This window comes from Alosa sapidissima, chromosome 11 (assembly GCF_018492685.1).
Source record: "Alosa sapidissima isolate fAloSap1 chromosome 11, fAloSap1.pri, whole genome shotgun sequence".
Taxonomy (NCBI): Eukaryota; Metazoa; Chordata; class Actinopteri; order Clupeiformes; family Clupeidae; genus Alosa; species Alosa sapidissima.
The window spans coordinates 36,847,063-36,866,062 of record NC_055967.1 but is presented as its reverse complement, the minus strand read 5'-3'; the positions used below and the strand labels follow the sequence as shown (position 1 = coordinate 36,866,062).

Below are 19,000 nucleotides of genomic sequence, written 5' to 3'. Positions count from 1 at the left end.
TGCATATGTCAAGGCGGGTGAAGCACCCTATTAGATATTATAGTGCATTATTTACCAGCCAATAAGGTTAGATTATAGTGCATTATTTACCAGCCAATAAGGTTAGATTATAGTGCATTATTTACCAGCCAATAAGGTTAGATTATAGTGCATTATTTAATGAGAGTGCCTCTCACTCAGCCAATAGACTGGAACACCTAATTATCCTGTGTTTACTTAATAAGGAGAGAAAAGCAAACATCAACAGGCTTGGAGATCACATTTAGCAAAGCATATTTACAGAGCTAAATATCGATATCCACCAACTTGCCTTTTTACTCATTTACAAATGAATGGGCCTTGTGGAAGTGAACAGTTTTAGAAGACGTCTGTATATTGGTAGGCCTAGTAGAAGTGTGCTCTATTGGTAGGCCTAGTAGAAGTGTACTCTATTGGTAGGCCTAGTAGAAGTGTACTCTATCGAGGCCTAGTAGAAGTGTGCTCTATTGATAGGCCTAGTAGAAGTGTACTCTATTGGTAGGCCTAGTAGAAGTGTACTCTACTGCGCCGGGATTAGTGTGTGCTTCACCTCACTGTGTGTTCACTGTGTGCTGTTTGTGTTTCACTAATTCACCGATTGGGTTAAATGCAGAGACCAAATTTCCCTCACGGGATCAAAAAAGTATATATACTATATATACTATACATATAAGTAATAGTAATAGTAAGGCATAATCCGGTTTTGAGATCCTAGCAAATTCCTGCACGGCATTCAATTCAAGGCTCACATTGCATCCCAATTTGTTCAACAAAGACACACCTTTTTTCCCCTTTACTTTGTTCATGGCAATGCAGTAAAAAGTTGTAGAGAATCATGAGTGCATACACGCACACACAGGCTAACATGTAAACTCGGGTCAAGTCAGGTCAGATCAGTTCGTATTACAGATATGGAGCGCAGAATAGTCATTTTTAATCACTAAATAAAAAAAGGCATTTATTTCTGTAAGGCGCACACCACATATGTCTGTAAATTGCTCAGCCCCAGAGAATCCCTCCACCATGGCAATGATATTGCCAGATTCAGGACAGTCTGCCCTACACACACATGAAATGCATGTAGAGCTATGAACTTGCTGTGGTGAGATACATGTCAAAATATAAGATTTTTTAAAATACTCGAACCGGCAACCCTCCGGTTACAAGGCCAGAGTGCTAACCAGTGGGCCACGGCTGCCCTAATAGAGAAACACACAATAGCGTTGGATTATAAACATGCTTTGCCAAAAAAACAGACAAAAACGTGAGGTAAGTCGAGCTATATGAAGTTATTATTTTGCTGTCACTTCGTCTGTTTCATAACCCAGAAGGATTTACTTGGTATCAAATGATAGCTCTGTGTCTCCTCTTTCATCTGACATGCGTGGCATATCTATCACAGGTCCGCGAGTAATTCAAACGAGAGTAATGGGTGTGCAGCGTTGGTTTTTGTACATGACATTATTGCAGTCACTTCGTCTGTTTTCATAAGCTAGAAGGATCGACATACTTGGTACCAATGGATAGCCCTGTGTCTCCTCTTTCATCTGATATGCTTGCCATATCGATGCGTTCACGGGTTCGCGAGTAATTTAAAAGAGTAATGGGTGCGCAGGTGAACGCAGAGACCTATAAATATGAAATATGTAAATATGATGCAATTTGATTTAATTTCATGATTTTTTTTATCTTCATACTTTAACGTGCAGACAAGTGCGTGGTCTCGTTGGAAAGCCCCACTTCTGCTCTGTCACACAATAAAGGCTTCTCGCTGCTATGAACAGTTCCAGAGCAATGTAACAGAGAAGAAAGGCATGGGCGGATTATGAACTCTCGGGCCCCTGGGCCCAGATGTATTATCCTGATTTGTTGATATTGAGGGAACGATTCCCTGCAAAGGCTTGGGCTTTAGGGCCCCCTGACCCCTTGGGCCCCTGGGCCTGGGCCCGGTAGGCCCGTGCAGTAATCCATCCCTGAAGAAAGGGTGTGTTTTTGACGCACTTTGCGTCAATCGGCTTCTAGGTTAAAAGGGTTAAAATCTCACGTACCCCCAGGGGTACGCGTACCCCCATTTGAGAACCACTGGCCTCAGGGGCGGACTGGGACCAAAAATCGGCCCTGGCATATTTGGCCCAATCGGCCCTCAAATCGGTCGGGCACACCTAATTAAATACAAAACTTTGCATTACCCTTAAATATGCATGTATTTTCAACTGTCATGGAGCACTGAAAGTGATAGGCCTCATTGGCTATCACTCTGTCTGATCAGAGGTAGCCATGGAGTACATGATCTCCATATTCAAGTAGCCTAGGCTATACAAGCAATTATTAAAGAGTTTCTGCTTGAATTCAAAGTATCATTTCAAATTATTCAATAGGCTACATTTAAACTATACAATGCTCAACTGACAGCAGCACCAAACAGTTAGGAATTTGCCTAGATGTGTAGAGCTAAATTACCTAGATTGTAGTAGACGTTAATCACTGTAGGACAACTGAAACAACACAAAATAAATAGGGCTGTTGCTGGAAATATTTTATTCCTGTAGGCTATACTGCTGGTACATTTTGGAACATTATAGCTACATTAACTAATTATCTTTAATGTCTTCCAGTAGCCTATCGTATAGGTTACCGTATAAGTTGGCTTATGCATGAATATAACTTGTGTTTTGTAGCCTACATTTCCGTCAGTCTACAGTCTTTTAGCCCATCTTTACCATGATAATTAACCCTTCCAAGATAGAACCCTTTCGACGCTCTACTTTGAGAGACCAACCACCACTCATGCCATCGATGTTGAATTTTGGGCGTCTGACGGAAACTGATCAATCTGACCAACAATTAACATCGATTTGACACTCTTTTGCTGTCGGGGGTTGCAAATCATTCATTTACAACATTTAAGTTACGCTGTTTGTTATTATAATCACAGCACGGCCTTACGTTATCATAACCACATCATTACATTATCGCAATTAATAAGTCATCATAATCATCATCGTCAGCATGGAATGTCACACATAGCCTACCTGCTCCACCACTGAGTTTTATCATGTAGCCGCAAGGCTCCTGCCCACTGTCCCTCTGTATGCTTGCTTACATCCTCGTTCAAACTCAACGAACTTCAACATGTTGTTGACATATGCTAGCCTATCTGCAATATTGTATTTTTGAAGCTTCTACATTGATGTTACTTTTGCACTACTATTGTCACTATCGGCATCCGCCGCAATTTCGTTTAGGCAACTTCGATTAACTTCTGATGGCTCACAAAATCCTGGCTCTGGGCCAAAATGCGAGTGGTGGGCCTGACGTGAGCTGTTATTTGATCAGTCGACATATGAAAATGTAACCAGTGGGCCGCTGATTGTCCTTTCTTTGGGCCGATCGTTGGCCAAAATGATTCAATTATATATATATAGCCTATTCTATCGGCCCAAAAGGTGCGTCGGCCCACCGGGAAAATGCCCGGTATGCCAGATGGCCAGTCCGCCCATGACTGGCCTACAATAGCCTATTCATTGACACATGCTAAAACACCTTAGATACTAGCCTATTCACTTCTGAAACAGCTTGAGCACGATGAATCGGCTATATACAGGTAAGTGTTTGGATCACAGTGCAGCTGAATGTCTAAAATACGACATGCAGTAATGAAGCCAACTTTTGCAATGCATTTTTTTCCTGTTCAAAATAATGCATTACTACATATGAACTGCAACGAATTCCTCAAAATCTGCCGTTTTGACATTTGAATACTGCTGTTATTTTTGTTTGTTTGGCCAAGTTTACCCCAAGAATAGGCCTACCCCCCAGCAGCCACGAGGCGATTGGGTGGTGGGTAGGATATGATCAGAATAGAACGACCCATTGAGCGTCACGTGGGATACAAGCACCAATTGAAATCCTTCAAACTCTACCGGGCACACTAGGCAGGCAATGGGTAACAAATGACCAAAACAAGTGATGGCTCCCTCTCGCGTTAATGTCATTAACGTATTGTGTCTGATTAAAGTCACTACTGAAATTTACTTCTGCAAAAAGAACCTATTCTTGCTAAACAAGCACCGTCGTTCTAGCCGTGAAGATGTCTAAGCGCACCGCCCTTTTCTTGGCATCTCCTCAACCAATGCACCCCTAGCTGCCTGCCTGACTGCCTAACAAGATCCCTTTTGGTACAAAGTTAAAGTCATGGATGATCAAACTACAAAGCAGTACACCTACAATTGTAAGTCTGTATTTGACTTTGTTTACTTGTTTTTTAGTAGCCTACGCTGAAATACTCTGGTCGCTTATCAAAAGGTTAGCCTCAGCAACTCTCCTTATTTGGAGACCATAACATAGATAGATTGTTGGAGTGATTTTGACGAAGCGCTGCAGACTCTTTGGCAGAACTACGGAGCCTGCCAAGGGACATGTTTTTTTTAATGGAGGTGGGAAGTATTGCGAGGGAACGCAAAAGGAGCTCCAAAAATAATTCCCACGCTATGGCTCTTCGCGGGTTACTTCGCGGGCTCCGTAGCCTACTGTAGCCAGCCAGAGTAGTGATATTGCATAACTTACAGCTTCCTTTTGACAGTTACAATCTCAGACACAACAAAACTAATTGAACTCCGCACAGAACATGATGCCCTGTTTGATGGCAAGAAAAATGGTGCTAAAGCAGCCTGGAGGTTTGTAATTACCATTTTTGTTACAGAATAATTCAGTACCCAATTACTCTTGCAATGTAATTCACTCTTTTTCTGTCTACAGTTTAATATTAAAGGAGATGGGCCTGGAGGGAGTTGTTACTACTGAACAGCTGTCTAAAAAATGGGACAATATGAAAAGGAAATATAAGGTTTGTTATTGTTAATGACCACTGTCAATGTTATTTTCCATCTTCATGATCATTTAGTTATTATCCACTTTGTGTTCAGGAACTGAAGTGTCCTGGTCCTGGCATGGAAAAGGAGGCAGCAAAAGGGATGGTCACTTGGCACTGGTTCAGTATGCTGGATAAGACCCTTGGGGATAAGTTTCCCTTACCTTCCGTGGCCATGACGACAGAGGACAGCTGTGCCAGCCTTTCCACCAAGAGAGTGTGCCTTGTGCAACTGGGGACTGATGTCCTAAAGCTGCTCCCAAACACACCACTGCCAGAGAACACTGAGACTGCTAGTGAGCACTCTGAAAGCGGACCTGGCATGCACCTGGGGGTGGAGATCGCTAGCCTGAGGAGGGAGCGTCTGGGCATGGAGCGGGATCAGGCAGAGGTGGAGATCGCTAGCCTGAGGAGGGAGCGTCTGGGCATGGAGCGGGATCAGGCAGAGGTGGAGAGGGAGCGTCTGCTGCTGGAGAGAGAGCGGAAACTCTTGGAGAGGGAGAGAGCAGCCATGGAGAGAGACCGAACCCAGCTGAGAAGGGACTGGGCCACCGTGGAACGAGACCGAACAGCTGTGCAGCGGGACAAGGTAAGACTCGAGAAGGACCTGGCGTCGCTAGAACGGGACAAAGTGGCCGTCGCAAGGGAGAGGGAACAGTTAAGTAAAGACCATGAGAACAATATCGCCCACTCTGAGGCTAACGCATCCACTCTTGAGGACAGGCAGAAATTGAGGTCTCTATTTGAGAAACTCATTGAGAAATTTTAAACTCACATATACTGTACCAAAAACAATGATGGAAGTTGAGAATAATTTCCGCTGAAGACGTCCACACTTTACACCTGACACTGAACATTAAACGTATTCACAGTACATCGCTTCAGGTATTGGCACATTATCCTTCAATTGAACAACACATCTGCTGTTTTTTTCTGTGAGCCTCATTGTGTGTGATGTCATTATAGCCAGTCACAATATGAGCAACTGTGTTTTGACGGACCAAAGTGCAGGAAACACTCATTTTAATTTTACTTCAAAGTAAAATTAAGGGAAAAGTTCAAGTTCAAAAGATTAACAATAGATAAGGTTTACAAGTCTGTATTGTTAACTCCTGACTTTTTGAACTGTTGGGACTTTTTCATTCCTTCATACCTCAGCTGGCCTTTGGTGGCCAAGGCTTCTTGTTTTTGTATGATGAGCTTCCTAATGGTCATAAACAACATGCTTTTGGAAGTTACACTGTTCAGTGAGTTTGCTATTACGTTTGCAAGGTTAAGCTGCATATAGTGGTTAAGTGCAAAAATTGTTTTCTAGAAACTACCTTATGTTAAGTGATTTAATTCAGCCATGAAAGTGGCTTCTGGGGAGCCACTGGGGGTCTGCGAACAGGGTTTTTGTGAAATAATTTTATATAAATTATACAAGTTGTGCTGCATCATTTGAATAAATAAACAAGCAGATGGTGTCTCTTGCTCCTGCCCACATTAATATGAACTCTGATATGATGTGACAGATCACAACAAGCTGTTATGACTCACTTGACTCAAGTTTACAACGTTACAGACAGTAGTTACAGTTACAGCGACTTAGATCACTTGACCATTTAATCACTTCACTGTCATTTTCAATTATGGAAATTCATGTTAAATTGGTATGAACATGGTGTATAGTGGGAGAATATTTGGAGCACAGTCTTCTCTGTGCACTTATTTAGCCCTGTCTAATCTAATGATTTAGAGACACAATCCCAAGGGAGCACAGTCTTCCCTGTGCATTTATTTAGCCCTGTCTAATCTAATGATTTAGAGACACAATCCCAAGGGAGCACAGTCTTCTCTGTGCACTTATCTGGCCCTGTCTAATCTAATGATTTAGAGACACAATCCCAAGGGAGGATACAAGGTATTCTAGCAAGGCAACTCAACAGCATAGGTCACAAGCGTTATTTAAAACAGTCAGAGCTTAACATTTTCTTTCTTGTTTAGTTTAAGGGTAGCTCACAACTGCATAGCTCTACTAAACAATAACCTTGGGCAAGACACAGAGGTAACAGTTTCAGAATCTTCTAAAATCTCAACAGTTTAGAAACCCATCATAACAGATCAGGAACATTTCAACTGGTTAGAAAAGGTCTTCTGCCCAGAGCAGACTTTTATTCTTCAACAGTTTAATTAGTTTTCATTTTAAAAACAGATCAATAAATGTTGTATAACCACCACATAAATGTAGAGGTCTCTACTCATACCAATCAAAGCTGTCCAGAAAGGGATGCACTTAGATCCCATGACAGACTCTCATGTTGACTGTTGTGTTGAGGTACTCAGTAGCCCAGAGAGGTAAGGCCTCCAGGTAAGTTCTCTCTAGGTAAGTTCTCTCTCTCTGGGGAAGGTTTGCTTGGTGAATTGAAGTCCATTGGAAAATAAGATCACATTTCAGAACACAGTACAAAAAAAAGGCATCCTGTATGAGAACTATTATGAGGTATCCATCTGAGGAACTTCTGCAAAAGAAAGAAACACTCATTAATTCCTGCAGTGCTGATCAATATCATTTATGTTTCCTTTTCCTTAAGTTACTAACTCCTGACTCCTTATCTTGTCTCTGGATCTGTAAATGGAGAGGATTCCAGCTGTTCCCGCTGTCTAATCTTCCAAAGTTGCTCTTGAAACAAAGTGCAAATTAAAATGGGTGGGTTCCACGTACGTGCTTCATTGAAAAGGAAGGAGTCTTGGTAATCTTTCATATACTGTGAGGAGCGTGCTTCGTCCAGGAAGAGCGAGTACACCCGTTTGATGTCTTCCACTTGCACCTCGGTGCCCTAAGTAACAAATATCAGCAATTTAAGTCAGCTCTCACAATGTGGTGCCTAGTGTTGAGGGGGTCAGAGCACATGGACTACAGAGAACAGCTTCAAGCCTTTTAATATAATGAACTTACACAGAGCAGGGCTTCTGTGCCATAAATATTTTGTTTTAATGCATCATATGAAGTTTTTTTTCTGGATTTGGGCAGTTGCTTACCTTGCGCTTGCGGCAGACCAGGCCAGCAGTGCTGATGAGCTGGATGGCGTAACGGAGGGAGGTTTCCATTCCAATGCGCGTCAGGACGGAGTGCGCCTCCTCGCTCAGCTCCACATCCTCCTCCTCACACCTGCACACACGCACGCACGCGCACACACAACACACATCAGTAAAAAACATGTACAACTTCGAAATGATTTATTACAAACAACAAGCACCACCTACAGACAACACACACAGAGCTCCACAAATATTTCTAAAGGAAATTAAATAGACATGAGTATTTGGTTTCTGTCTCTTACCTGATCTTAAGGATCTGCCTGGTCTCTTTCTCTGTGTAGGGGGTGGTGGCGATGATCAGCAGGCGGTCCAGCAAATCAATGGGGATTCCATGGGGGCTCTGGTAGTTGGTTCCACGAATGCTGGCATGGGAGACACAAAAGATATGTAGTAAAAACCAAAAAAGTATACTATATATTTGAACTGTTTGATGATTAATTTATCAGGTATTTATGGACAGTTCCTCTATCTCTGTCCTGGAGACAGTATGTGACATGAGGGCAGTTTGGGTGGTGTGACATGAGGGCAGTTTGGGTGGTGGTGCGTGAGGGCAGTTTGGGTGGTGCTTTATCTCTGTCCTGGAGACAGTATGTGGCTTGAGGGCAGTTTGGGTGGTGCATGAGGGCAGTTTGGGTGGTGGTGCGTGAGGGCAGTTTGGGTGGTGGTGCGTGAGGGCAGTTTGGGTCGTGCATGAGGGCAGTTTGGGTGGTGCATGAGGGCAGTTTGGGTGGTGCTTTATCTCTGTCCTGGAGACAGTATGTGGCTTGAGGGCAGTTTGGGTGGTGCATGAGGGCAGTTGGGGTGGTGCGTGAGGGCAGTTTGGGTGGTGCTCCAGCGTACCGAGTGATGCCTCTGTTGGTGGCCATGATGAGCACGGGCGAAAGGTCGTTTTCAAGGGCGCGGTTCAGGAAGGAGAAGCACTCCATGTCAAGCATGTGGACCTCATCAATGAAGAGTACCTGCAGGAACACACTCCTTAAACCACACCAAACTTCTGCAAGAGGAACACACTCCTTAAACCACACCAAACCTCTGCAAGAGGAACACACTGCTTAAACCAGACCAAACCTCTGCAAGAGGAACACACTCCTTAAACCAGACCTTACAATTTCTCCTGTGAAGGTTGACACCTTACATGGCAGCCTCCACCATCTGCGTATGAGTGAATGAGAACATGAGGAATTACTCTGTAAAGTGCTTAGTGGTCAGAGCATTAGAAAAAAGCTTTACTTACACTTTTTAGGAACGTTTTAGGAAAAAAAAACTTCCAAGTTCACAACCTCATGTAATGTGGGCACAGGCACACACACACTCCCTCTACACACACACACACTCCCTCTACACACACAAAGCGCTTTCAGATATAACCTCCGAAGTATATGCGGAGGTTTGTCAAACGGAGGTCTTACCCTTCGGATGATTCAGATATGAGGCTAACCTGCGGACCTTATACGGACGACATGTGAACGACATACACGCACATTACAGAATCTCTGTGTGGTTGTCGAGTGAGGGGTGGGGGCTTGTAGAGTTCACAAGATGCGAGATATGACGCAGAATATATGCGGCCGCTGCCCGTCACAGCTGCTGTTTGTTTACAAAGTGTATGCATTATGTAGGCTAAAGAAGAAAAATCTATTGTGCGTAGGCTGATACTTGAAGTAGTCACGTAAGTGCGCACTTGAAATTGACCTACAGTATTTATATGTGTGCTTCGAATAAACACATTTATCTGTTTTCAACGTTATGTAGCAGAATTACTTGGCTATGGAACCCCAAATCTGGTTTGTGTTGTAGAGAGAGAGCATGCACAAACTTTATGGTACCAGCCAATTCAGTAGGCTAACTCAAGACTTCAAGGCCATCATATACAACGTTTTTAAGCAACAAACAAAATACTAACATAACAGTGACATAAAAAAACATAACAAACAGTTCGTTTTTTTCATGGTTTATTTTTTCCAAAAGCATCCTCTCCCCATGTGTCTATTGCATTTGCGTAAGGAGCTTGGAACAAAGTTGGGTTTTCTTCGTTTTCCTTTTCTCTAGGCATATATGCTCAACAAATATCAACAATACTGCGAGCTCAGCAGTGAGGTCATGAGAAGGCTATCAATGAACAGAAAACCGACCGTGTTGGCTAACAATTTATTAAATACTCCTGTTATTGTCGTCAACAATGTCGGTGTAGGCTACTGCCTTTTCCAGTGCCTTCTGCTTATATGATGATTCAGTCTTTTGAATTCGTTTGGCCTTGCCATGCAGTTGTAGGCTACAACGTGTCTCTTGCCGTTCCCTTATGTGTTCTATCAAAATGTTGTATGCCCTCATGGACAGTAGCTCCGTGATGTCTGCATCTTTCCAGGTCGGAGATTTTCTGGACAGCACTATGCCACTCCATTAGGGCTGGGATAAACTATTATTTTTTAAACGATTAATCTAGCGATTATTTTTTCGATGCATCGATTAATCTAACGATTCATTTTTTCAGTCTGTTTCGATTCGATTATCGATTATCTCCCCATTAATTTACTAATAGCAACTTATACATGTTTATTTACATATCTGAATAAAAAAACATGAATTCTTTTACATTGCAATATACGTTTATTGCTTTTAAAGGAGAATTCCGGTGTGATATTGACCTAAAGTGTATTGAAACATGATACCGAGTGTGAACGTATGTCTCATAGCCCACCTCGGCTTGTCCCCTGCACTCCAAAATCTGGCGCTAGTTAGCCGATGCTACCAACAGCTTTTTCAGTAGTGGTGCTTCGGCATCGGGCTAGCCATGCAAATAAATCACTGTTTTACACCCATTTACGAGGCTCAATGTATCTCCACACTTCATTGGTAGACTTCCGAGGGCCCTGACATTTAAAACGAGACATTGAGAACTTTGAAAAAGCACTGGTAGTTTACTTACAAGACGATTTATACAGACAGTATCTTCACGAAGTTTAACGTTTGCAGCCATCTTGAATTTAGTCACGATAAGTCGAGCAACGAGTAAGAATGAACAGGTATGATAAGGGATCAGATTCCAAAAATAATTCAGTGGAAATGCATGGATTCCAGTTTCTTCCAGTAGCAGCAACTGGAATCCATGCATTTCCACTGAATTATTTTTGGAATCTGATCCCTTATCATACCTGTTCATTCTTACTCGTTGTTCGACTTATCGTGACTAAATTCAAGATGGCTGCAAATGCTAAACTTCGTGAAGATACTGTCTGTATAAATCGTATTGTAAGTAAACTACCAGTGCTTTTTCAAAGTTCTCAATGTCTCGTTTTAAATGTCAGGGCCCTCGGAAGTCTACCAATGAAGTGTGGAGATGCATTGAGCCTCGTAAATGGGTGTAAAACAGTGATTTATTTGCATGGCTAGCCCGATGCCGAAGCACCACTATTGAAAAAGCTGTTGGTAGCATCGGCTAACTAGCGCCAGATTTTGGAGTGCAGGGGACAAGCCGAGATGGGCTATGAGACATACGTTCACACTCGGTATCATGTTTCAATACACTTTAGGTCAATATCACACCGGAATTCTCCTTTAAGATTACAAAATAAAAGACTATACAAGTGCAAAGTAATGCATTCTTAGTCAGAGGTAGCATTCAATAAAGTTCAGTAGTGTATGTCTAATTGAGTGCCTGTCATTTTAAGACGTTCGTGTCGGAATCCTTGCAATTAACATTAACACTGTTAAAAGGCTGCTGATGTGTGGATGCAATTCATAAGTAGTTAGTTCAAAAAACGGTTCGTACTTCTCCTTTGGACAAACACTTTTGAGTCTTGGAAAACACTTTTCATTTACATCGGGATTTTGCAAACATTCAGAGTCAATAAAATGAGCCCTGCATGAATAACAAATACAAGCAGCTGCAAATAAGCATGCTAAACTTGACATCCAAACAGTATTCTAACGTTAGCTTTGAGATACTGCTTGATTGCACACTGTAACTTAACTTAGTTTAGTCTCCTCAATGTACTATGTTGTGATAAGACCTTAGCAGAGTTTACTTTAACTTTAATGCAGCAGTTTTGAACAAATTTGCGCAGCATGGTCACGATGCTAAGCGGATTTAATAGCAATTTAGCCCACTGTGTTCTATGCAATGCTTCTATGTGGCAACAACAATCCTTCAACAATCGTGAATATTTTGTTAAATGCACATGCACAGGAGGAGCAGCGGGCTCTTTACGAGAACGGGCGGGGCGAGGAAAGGCTGTGAGTAAAAAGTGGAGCTCAATGAAATTATTTTATATTTTATAAAATAATTTCATTATTTTATCGTTAATTTAAATAGTAGGCCTACAACATAGAACATCAACGTGTGGTGGCCGGTTTTGATTTCGTGGTGCCCAGCCACAGATTAGCCAACGTATGGAAAACACTGAAGGTGTAGCAGCACACGTTATGCTTGACGAATTTTTGAACGTATTTTTTGCGCCGATGTCATCGATTACGTCGACGCGTTGTCCCAGCCCTACACTTCATCATAACACTGGCATTTAAGTCAGATCTAACCACATGAACGCACGAAAGAAACATCACTGACACGCCCTCTCACTAGGTATGAATTTTAACCGCATATTCTACGCTTTGTTCAGACACAGCACATTTACATAATGTCCGGAGGAAATACTAGGGGGGGGGAGCAGTAGAAACACAGGCTAAATTCGGACTTCCATATGACCGGTTATGTCGTTCAGATATACAGCCCCACCGTTTAACATCCGCAGAACCTCCGGTCTTACACGTACGTCTGAAAGCGCTTCCACACTCACTTCCTCTACTCACCCCAGGAATGAGTTCAGCTTTGCCCTCCTCTCTCCATTCAGACACTTTAGCGTTGATCTGCTCTCGGACCTCCGACTTGATCTCTCCCGTGTCACCTGTCCCGAGCAAAGCAGTGGTCAGCAGTGGTCAGTCAGTTAAGACACAAGGACATCAGTCTGCAGAGTTCCTGGACTAAGACAAAGTGGCAAAGTGCGGAGGACGCACCTGAGAAGAGAGCCAGGAAGCCTTGTGTGCGGCTGTTAATGACGTCTATCTCGTGCAGGGACACAGTGTGGACAACCTCCTTACGCTTCTGCAGCTCCCCCTCTGGACACTGGACGAACTGCGTCTGAAACCAGAGCAAAGGCTGTGAGAGCCAGCGCGCCACACAGCACACAGCACTCCTGTGCGTAATGAGGGCACGCGGTTCAAGAAAGCGGTCAGCTCACCTGGGCACCCATGGCATCATAATCTCGAGCTCTTGTGAAGGAGCGTCCCAGTTTACTGATCTTCCCAGTGGCTTTATCGATGGTGATAACATCTCTACGTTTGGAGGAGAAAGTAACTTTATTCAAACACTGAATGCTTTACTGTAAGTTTAAGCATGTTACGCATGCTTTACACTTAAATAAACACCCCCCCCCCCCCCCCAGTATTCTTAGCAAACACAAATACTATGAGGTGCATTCTGACAGTTGATGTGACACCAAGATGTAGATAGTTAAATTGGCAGATGATTGCATTTTTCAGTCAAATAAGTTCTGACACTTCACACACAGGATGAAGCCCACACTCCAAGCGAGGGCACTGTTTAGCTTTACACCATCACGTAGGGGCACGGGCGCCAGCCCTGCTGAGTGCAGTAATGACAATGGACCACGGAATGAACCATAAAATGGCGTTAGCTCACCCAGCCTGGACACGCTCTTTGGTCAGGCTTTCAATCATTTTGCTGCCCAGGTCATAGATGGTCTCCATCTCTGTAGTCTTCAGGGTCAGCTTGCCAGCTTTGGCTCCCTATCAGAGAAATGCAGAAGCCCTCAAATGAATTTGATAGGTAATGATATTAACCATTGTTCTTTTATCCCCCCTAACAACTTTCTCATGATGCATGACTAATGTAAGAGTGATCATTTTGATTTCGCATCAGACTGAATCCAATGTAAACATGTAGCAATAAAGCCATCATAACAAAGCAAATCATGACTCACAGTTCAGATCATGACTTACAATTCAGATCATGACTTACAGTTCCCGTGGCTGGTCTGTCGATCTGGATCTCCACCACCTCTCCCTCAATGATTTCAGTCTCTTCCCTGCAAACCCAATCAGAAACAACAAATCATATACATGTAACTAGGCATACTGTACACAATTTTTGCCGTTTTGTCTTAAGCTTCTCCACCATTAGAAGTGTCTAAAGAATATAAGTTATGGATTTCCTAGGAAAACAACTTTAGAATGCAAAAAGTGCAATTCAGGCCTGTTTGGCTAAAGCGTACAAGAGAAACGTAGTTATGGATTAATTTAGCAAAGCACTTTCACCAGCACTCACTTGATCCTGACGCCGATGGCTTTGCGGAAGGCCTGGGTCAGAGCTTCTGTCTTGCTCATCTCAAGGGAAAAGATCTCACTTCCAGCCAGAGCAGTGAATGGTGTATCTTGCCCAAGAGACTGGGCAATGCCTGGCAGATAAGAGCAAAGAACAACATCTTTAGAATGCAATGTGAACAAAACTGCTGCTCTCTTGGTGTGGGTTATGCTATTTTTCCCAAATTACTCACACCTGGCTTGACCTAGTGGCATCTACTTATCCGGGCTTGGCATTTATGAAACATGTTGAACTTGGCTGCCCAGCTGTTAGGTCAAGCCCTGCATTTCCTCTTGGAATTCTTAATTCTGTTTTTGTGAAATGGCCCTCATATCAGAAAACTAAGCATTGCAAGTTTTCGGTGTTCAAACCCCTGGATAACAATATGGTGGTGAGTATTCTGTTAAGTTCAAGACGTACCCATGGCGATGGCTGTCTTTCCTGTGCCAGGCTGCCCAGCAATGAGAACAGCGCGACCTGCGATGTGACCATCTTTGATCATTTCCAAAATGAGCCCAGCAGCCCTTCTTGATGCCAGCTGACCAACCATCCCCTGTGAAACCTAGAAAACAACAGGGAAACTTTTGCAATAAATTCACATAATCCACACACTACAGATAGCACAAACGAAGGGTGTTTTCACACTTGGTCCCTTTCAGGCTTCTAAACCAACTCAGATCGATGACTCAGCATTTTGTGTGCATACGTGAACACGCCAACTGATCTCAGTTCCCTCTACGCTCGGGAGGTAGTCTCGGCACGGTTCACATTATCTGTGCATTGTGAACACAAATCGCCCTGGGTTCTCTTTCACATTTTGCACTGTAGGCTAGCCTATTTTGTCCTACTTGAATTACCTTTGAGATATATATATATAGATATATATATTATCCTTAGGCTCATGATAGGCCTACAGACATTTGCAATTTGGCTACAGCCAAACAAGTGTGTTCTAGCATTAACATTAGGCTGAATATATTTTCATTCAAGCTATTGGCAACTAACAATGTAGGAATCATTTGGATTACATTGCTCACCATTTCTCATGATCTGCTAGCTAGGCTATTATCTTTGTCGAACTCTTCTTGCATGTGGAAAACATATGGGAGACTGTGCAGCCCAGTTAGCCGGCTGCTTTTCACTAGTCATTTTGGATGTGAGCTAAAGCTGGACATAGCAACAGTAACCAGGTGTAACCACTGAAGTAGAAAGCTATTATCTTTGTCGAGCTTGTTGACTGACAGCTCAAGAGAATTCATTCTGAAAATATAATATAATACATATATTTCAGAAAAGAAATGTATTTATGAAACAAAATCACCACACCAATTATGGGTTATGATAATCATTTCAACCTGATAATGAATGATGGTGAAAATATAACCCAGAGCAACTACATAGCCCATAATCCAATCCAACCCAGAGAAGGTAGATATAGATAGTGTGAACAGGAAGAAAACTGAGGCCCCATCAGAGCTGAAGTGCACCAGAAAGAGATCCAAGTCCCCTTTCAAATGAACTTACAATGTGAATACAAAATAAACTGAGTCCCTTTTGTTTTGGTCCACTTTCTGGTCCCTTTTCAGTGGACTGAGTTTTTTAAAAAGGGACTATATGTGAAAACACCCTTAATGCAGTGTTTCCCATACATTGACTTATTTGTGGCGGCCCACCACAATATCAACATTGACCACCACACAATGATTTTCCAGGTTGTACTAAATTGTGCTTAAATCTGGTTAGCATCATAACCACGCTGTGCTATATAGTATAAGCAGTGTTGGGAGTAATGCATTAAAAAAGTAATGTAATTACAGTAATGCATTGCTTTTGCATTAAGTCTACACCACTGTAAGTGGAAGGAAAGGCAACCAGCAATGATGAGAACCATTTAAAGTCAACATACAATTTCACTATAGCTATATTTTACTATATTAAGTTGTGAGTGACCTTTGGCCTTTGGGGCCTACATTGTCCCATGAGCCATAATTGCAACCAATATATTGTTCTTTTGTTAGCCTTAAGCCTAGCTCAGTCATTATGCCATACCACATCACCTCCTGCCGTGTAATGAGCTGCATTGAACACATGAAGATCTATTGAGAACACCAAATCCATATTTCCTGTTATTTTGGTGAAAGTAATGTAAACGTAGTGTAATGCCTTACAATTCAAAGACAGTAATATTGTAATGTAACAAATTACTTTGAGATGACAGTAACAAGTAATAAATAATGCATTACGCTTTTGAAGTAACTTGCCCAACACTGAGTATAAGTAGCACAGCGTGGTTATGATGCTATTTCCAGGTTGTACTAAATTGCGCTTAAATCTGGTTAGCATCATAACCACGCTGTGCTAATTTGTTAAAAACTGTTGTATTCAAGATAATTCTGCCAACCAACCACCGCAAATGGAATTCAATTCTGTGGGAAACACTGTTAATGTCTAGTCTGATTGCAGGTACGCAGACCCTCACCTGGCGGGGTTCCAAGGCATCATCCAGTCCAAGACCACGGATATGCGAATGGGCTCCTAATAACAAACAAAATCAAAATGTTTACATTTTTTCATTAAATTATATTGAAAAAATAAAGTCATATATTTCATTCAAGTTTTCCCATGAAAAACAAATCAAATATGAAAATAAGCTCTCCTCCATTTAAAAGCAACACAAGTTAAACCTTACCAATTCTCTCAATCCTGGTGGTGTCGCGAACCTCGGGGACCTTAGTAGTTGCCATCTATTTACAAACAAAGTAGTGACTATTACATGAATTAAAATAATTATGTAATAAAAACAAATGATTGTACCTTTTAAAATCGAAATGGTTCTTTTCGGATTTCAGCACTGATACTACAACACAGTGGCATGCGGTTACCACAGCAACACGATAACCACAACAAAGTGCGTGAGACTAACTTGCTAACATTGAAGTAACTTATCCTCGATTTGTATAGCTCTAACGTTATATCTCCAAACAGGCAGATAAATAACCCACCCTGCATTATCATACAATTGAAGAATTGTTTTGTCATCACTGTCTAGTTGTACTGATCTGGATTTGACATCACAGTAACTTATGGCTAACGTTAACATAGAAGCTAAGCATGAGATAACGTTAACCAACGTTATCCAATTTCACAATGTCTCAAACTGGCAGAACAAAATACCGTTAGGCAATCATCACTTTGATTCATTTGTGTTAACTTTAACTGGTATTAATTGAGTCTAACTGAGTAAATCTTAAATGGTCAGTAAATAAGCGATAGGTATTCACAGGTACACGTTTAAGGGCAACGTTAACGTTAAATGCACCATGTGCAGCTATTAGCTATGCTAGCTAGATACAATCTCAAGGCAAATAATAATTCACAGATTAAATAAAATGTAAAAGTGGTAGCACAGGTGGAAAATGTTTCAGACTTGAAATGTCTGTATTGCCAGACTAACACGAAACATCTAACTTAGAATAAAGACGGGATGAAGTTTACCTTGGCCCCCACTTCCCTTGAAATGCAGCGGCTGATTCAAAGAGTACGCACGAAAATGTCTTCCGTGGTTGGAATGGGCTCTAGACGAACGTTCTGGTCCAATCCCAATGAAGCAATAGTCTTGGTAGACTGTAGATGGCAGCAGCAGGACATAACCCTAAGCCTTACCCTAATCATATGGCATAGCCTACGGCGATCTTGCTGTGAGAAAGTTTCACCATACCTGTCAACATTTAGCTTTCCAAAAACGGGAGATTTTTTTCGGGGGGGTGGTCAGTGTTTATACCGAATCTGTGTTTGCATTTTTAATACGTTTCGTACGTGTTTCAACACTGCATTTCGGTCGTTGCTTTTACCTTACCATTACCTGACGCATGCCAGTTATGTAATTATTGCAACAAAACCATACACACATGCACCATTTGAATTCCTCATTCAAATCAACAGCAACACACTGCATGCGTTAGATATCAAACACTACAGTCTTTGTGTTGCTGTTTTTATCGTCATTTTCTCAGACTCTTCTGTGAAACTCAAAAGTAGGATTTCTGCTGTAATCAATTGACACTTTTTGCAAAAACAGTTTTTACAAAAAACAAACATTCTTACAGAAATAAAGAAAAGTAGAATCACAGTGCAATACTGTAAGTCAGTGGTCCCCAAACTACGGCCCGCCACCTCATTTTAGGTGGCCCCCCAAAACATGTCCGTGGTATATAGCAACCGGCCCGCACGGGAGTACGACATTGTCAAACTATAACCTCCGCAATTTCCCCCATTCATTCTCTATGGCGAGTACACATGTAATACTCTTTTTGTCCACTGGTGGTTGTTTTGGCGCTGTTTCGCGTTTGCCATCAAAAACGGAATGAAATGTAGGCCTATCTGCAAACAATGTAAGAGGCCTATGCTGACCGCATCAGTGCTCAAAGTATTCTAAAAGTTTATAAATGAATTGTTCATAACTAACTAACTAACTTATATTCAATTCATATTTCTGGGACTTTCTGGGATAATCATTTGTTCAAATGTTCATACAATGTATACAAGTTCAGGTGAGTGAAAGTTAGAATGGTGGTCATTTCAGACCACTTCAGGACTTCATAAAATTCTCATAGTTTGAGAACTTTACATTTTCAGAGTTCAGAGTTCACACATTT

At 42.0% G+C, this 19,000-nt stretch overlaps 2 protein-coding genes across 5 annotated transcripts; one reads left to right on the top strand and one right to left on the bottom strand.

Annotated features, from left to right (window-relative positions):
- Positions 1-3,948: 3,948 nt before the first annotated feature.
- zgc:171459 (uncharacterized protein LOC562056 homolog) lies at positions 3,949-6,361 on the top strand. Of its 3 annotated transcripts, XM_042110072.1 has the most exons (5): positions 3,949-4,249; positions 4,601-4,694; positions 4,777-4,864; positions 4,944-5,222; positions 5,280-6,361. In XM_042110072.1, the coding sequence occupies exons 1-5, from the start codon at positions 4,213-4,215 to the stop codon at positions 5,655-5,657; spliced, it is 876 nt and encodes a 291-aa protein (XP_041966006.1). In that variant the 5' UTR covers positions 3,949-4,212; the 3' UTR covers positions 5,658-6,361. The 3 variants fall into 3 exon arrangements, with proteins under 3 accessions (XP_041966006.1, XP_041966005.1, XP_041966007.1); XM_042110071.1 differs by having other exon boundaries at positions 4,944-6,361; XM_042110073.1 differs by lacking the exon at positions 4,601-4,694 and having other exon boundaries at positions 4,944-6,361.
- A 649-nt stretch (positions 6,362-7,010) lies between these two features.
- LOC121723883 (ruvB-like 2) lies at positions 7,011-17,977 on the bottom strand. 2 transcript variants are annotated; one of them, XM_042110069.1, is made up of 15 exons: positions 17,841-17,977; positions 17,035-17,089; positions 16,825-16,880; positions 14,766-14,907; positions 14,310-14,439; positions 14,004-14,070; positions 13,665-13,771; positions 13,204-13,297; positions 12,980-13,103; positions 12,776-12,870; positions 8,810-8,928; positions 8,212-8,331; positions 7,910-8,039; positions 7,593-7,707; positions 7,011-7,389 (listed from the first exon to the last, which is right to left on the bottom strand). In XM_042110069.1, exons 2-15 carry the CDS (start codon positions 17,087-17,089, stop codon positions 7,364-7,366), a joined length of 1,380 nt encoding a protein of 459 aa, XP_041966003.1. In that variant the 5' UTR covers positions 17,841-17,977; the 3' UTR covers positions 7,011-7,363. The 2 variants fall into 2 exon arrangements, with proteins under 2 accessions (XP_041966003.1, XP_041966004.1); XM_042110070.1 differs by lacking the exon at positions 17,841-17,977 and adding an exon at positions 17,160-17,233.
- Between the last annotated feature and the right edge of the window lie 1,023 nt (positions 17,978-19,000).

What these genes read in the sequence shown, in the direction of transcription:
- LOC121723883 (XM_042110069.1), bottom strand. Translation starts at nt 17,089, where the DNA reads ATGGCAACTACTAAGGTCCCCGAGGTTCGCGACACCACCAGGATTGAG. An exon ending in AAAGAGCGTGTCCAGGCTGG is followed by an intron (nt 13,298 to 13,664) that starts GTGAGCTAACGC and finishes CTCCAAACGTAG; the next exon opens with AGATGTTATCACCATCGATA. An exon ending in TGGTCTGCCGCAAGCGCAAG is followed by an intron (nt 7,708 to 7,909) that starts GTAAGCAACTGC and finishes TTTGTTACTTAG; the next exon opens with GGCACCGAGGTGCAAGTGGA.
- zgc:171459 (XM_042110071.1), top strand. Translation starts at nt 4,213, where the DNA reads ATGGATGATCAAACTACAAAGCAGTACACCTACAATT. An exon ending in GGTGCTAAAGCAGCCTGGAG is followed by an intron (nt 4,695 to 4,776) that starts GTTTGTAATTAC and finishes TTCTGTCTACAG; the next exon opens with TTTAATATTAAAGGAGATGG. An exon ending in ATATGAAAAGGAAATATAAG is followed by an intron (nt 4,865 to 4,943) that starts GTTTGTTATTGT and finishes CTTTGTGTTCAG; the next exon opens with GAACTGAAGTGTCCTGGTCC.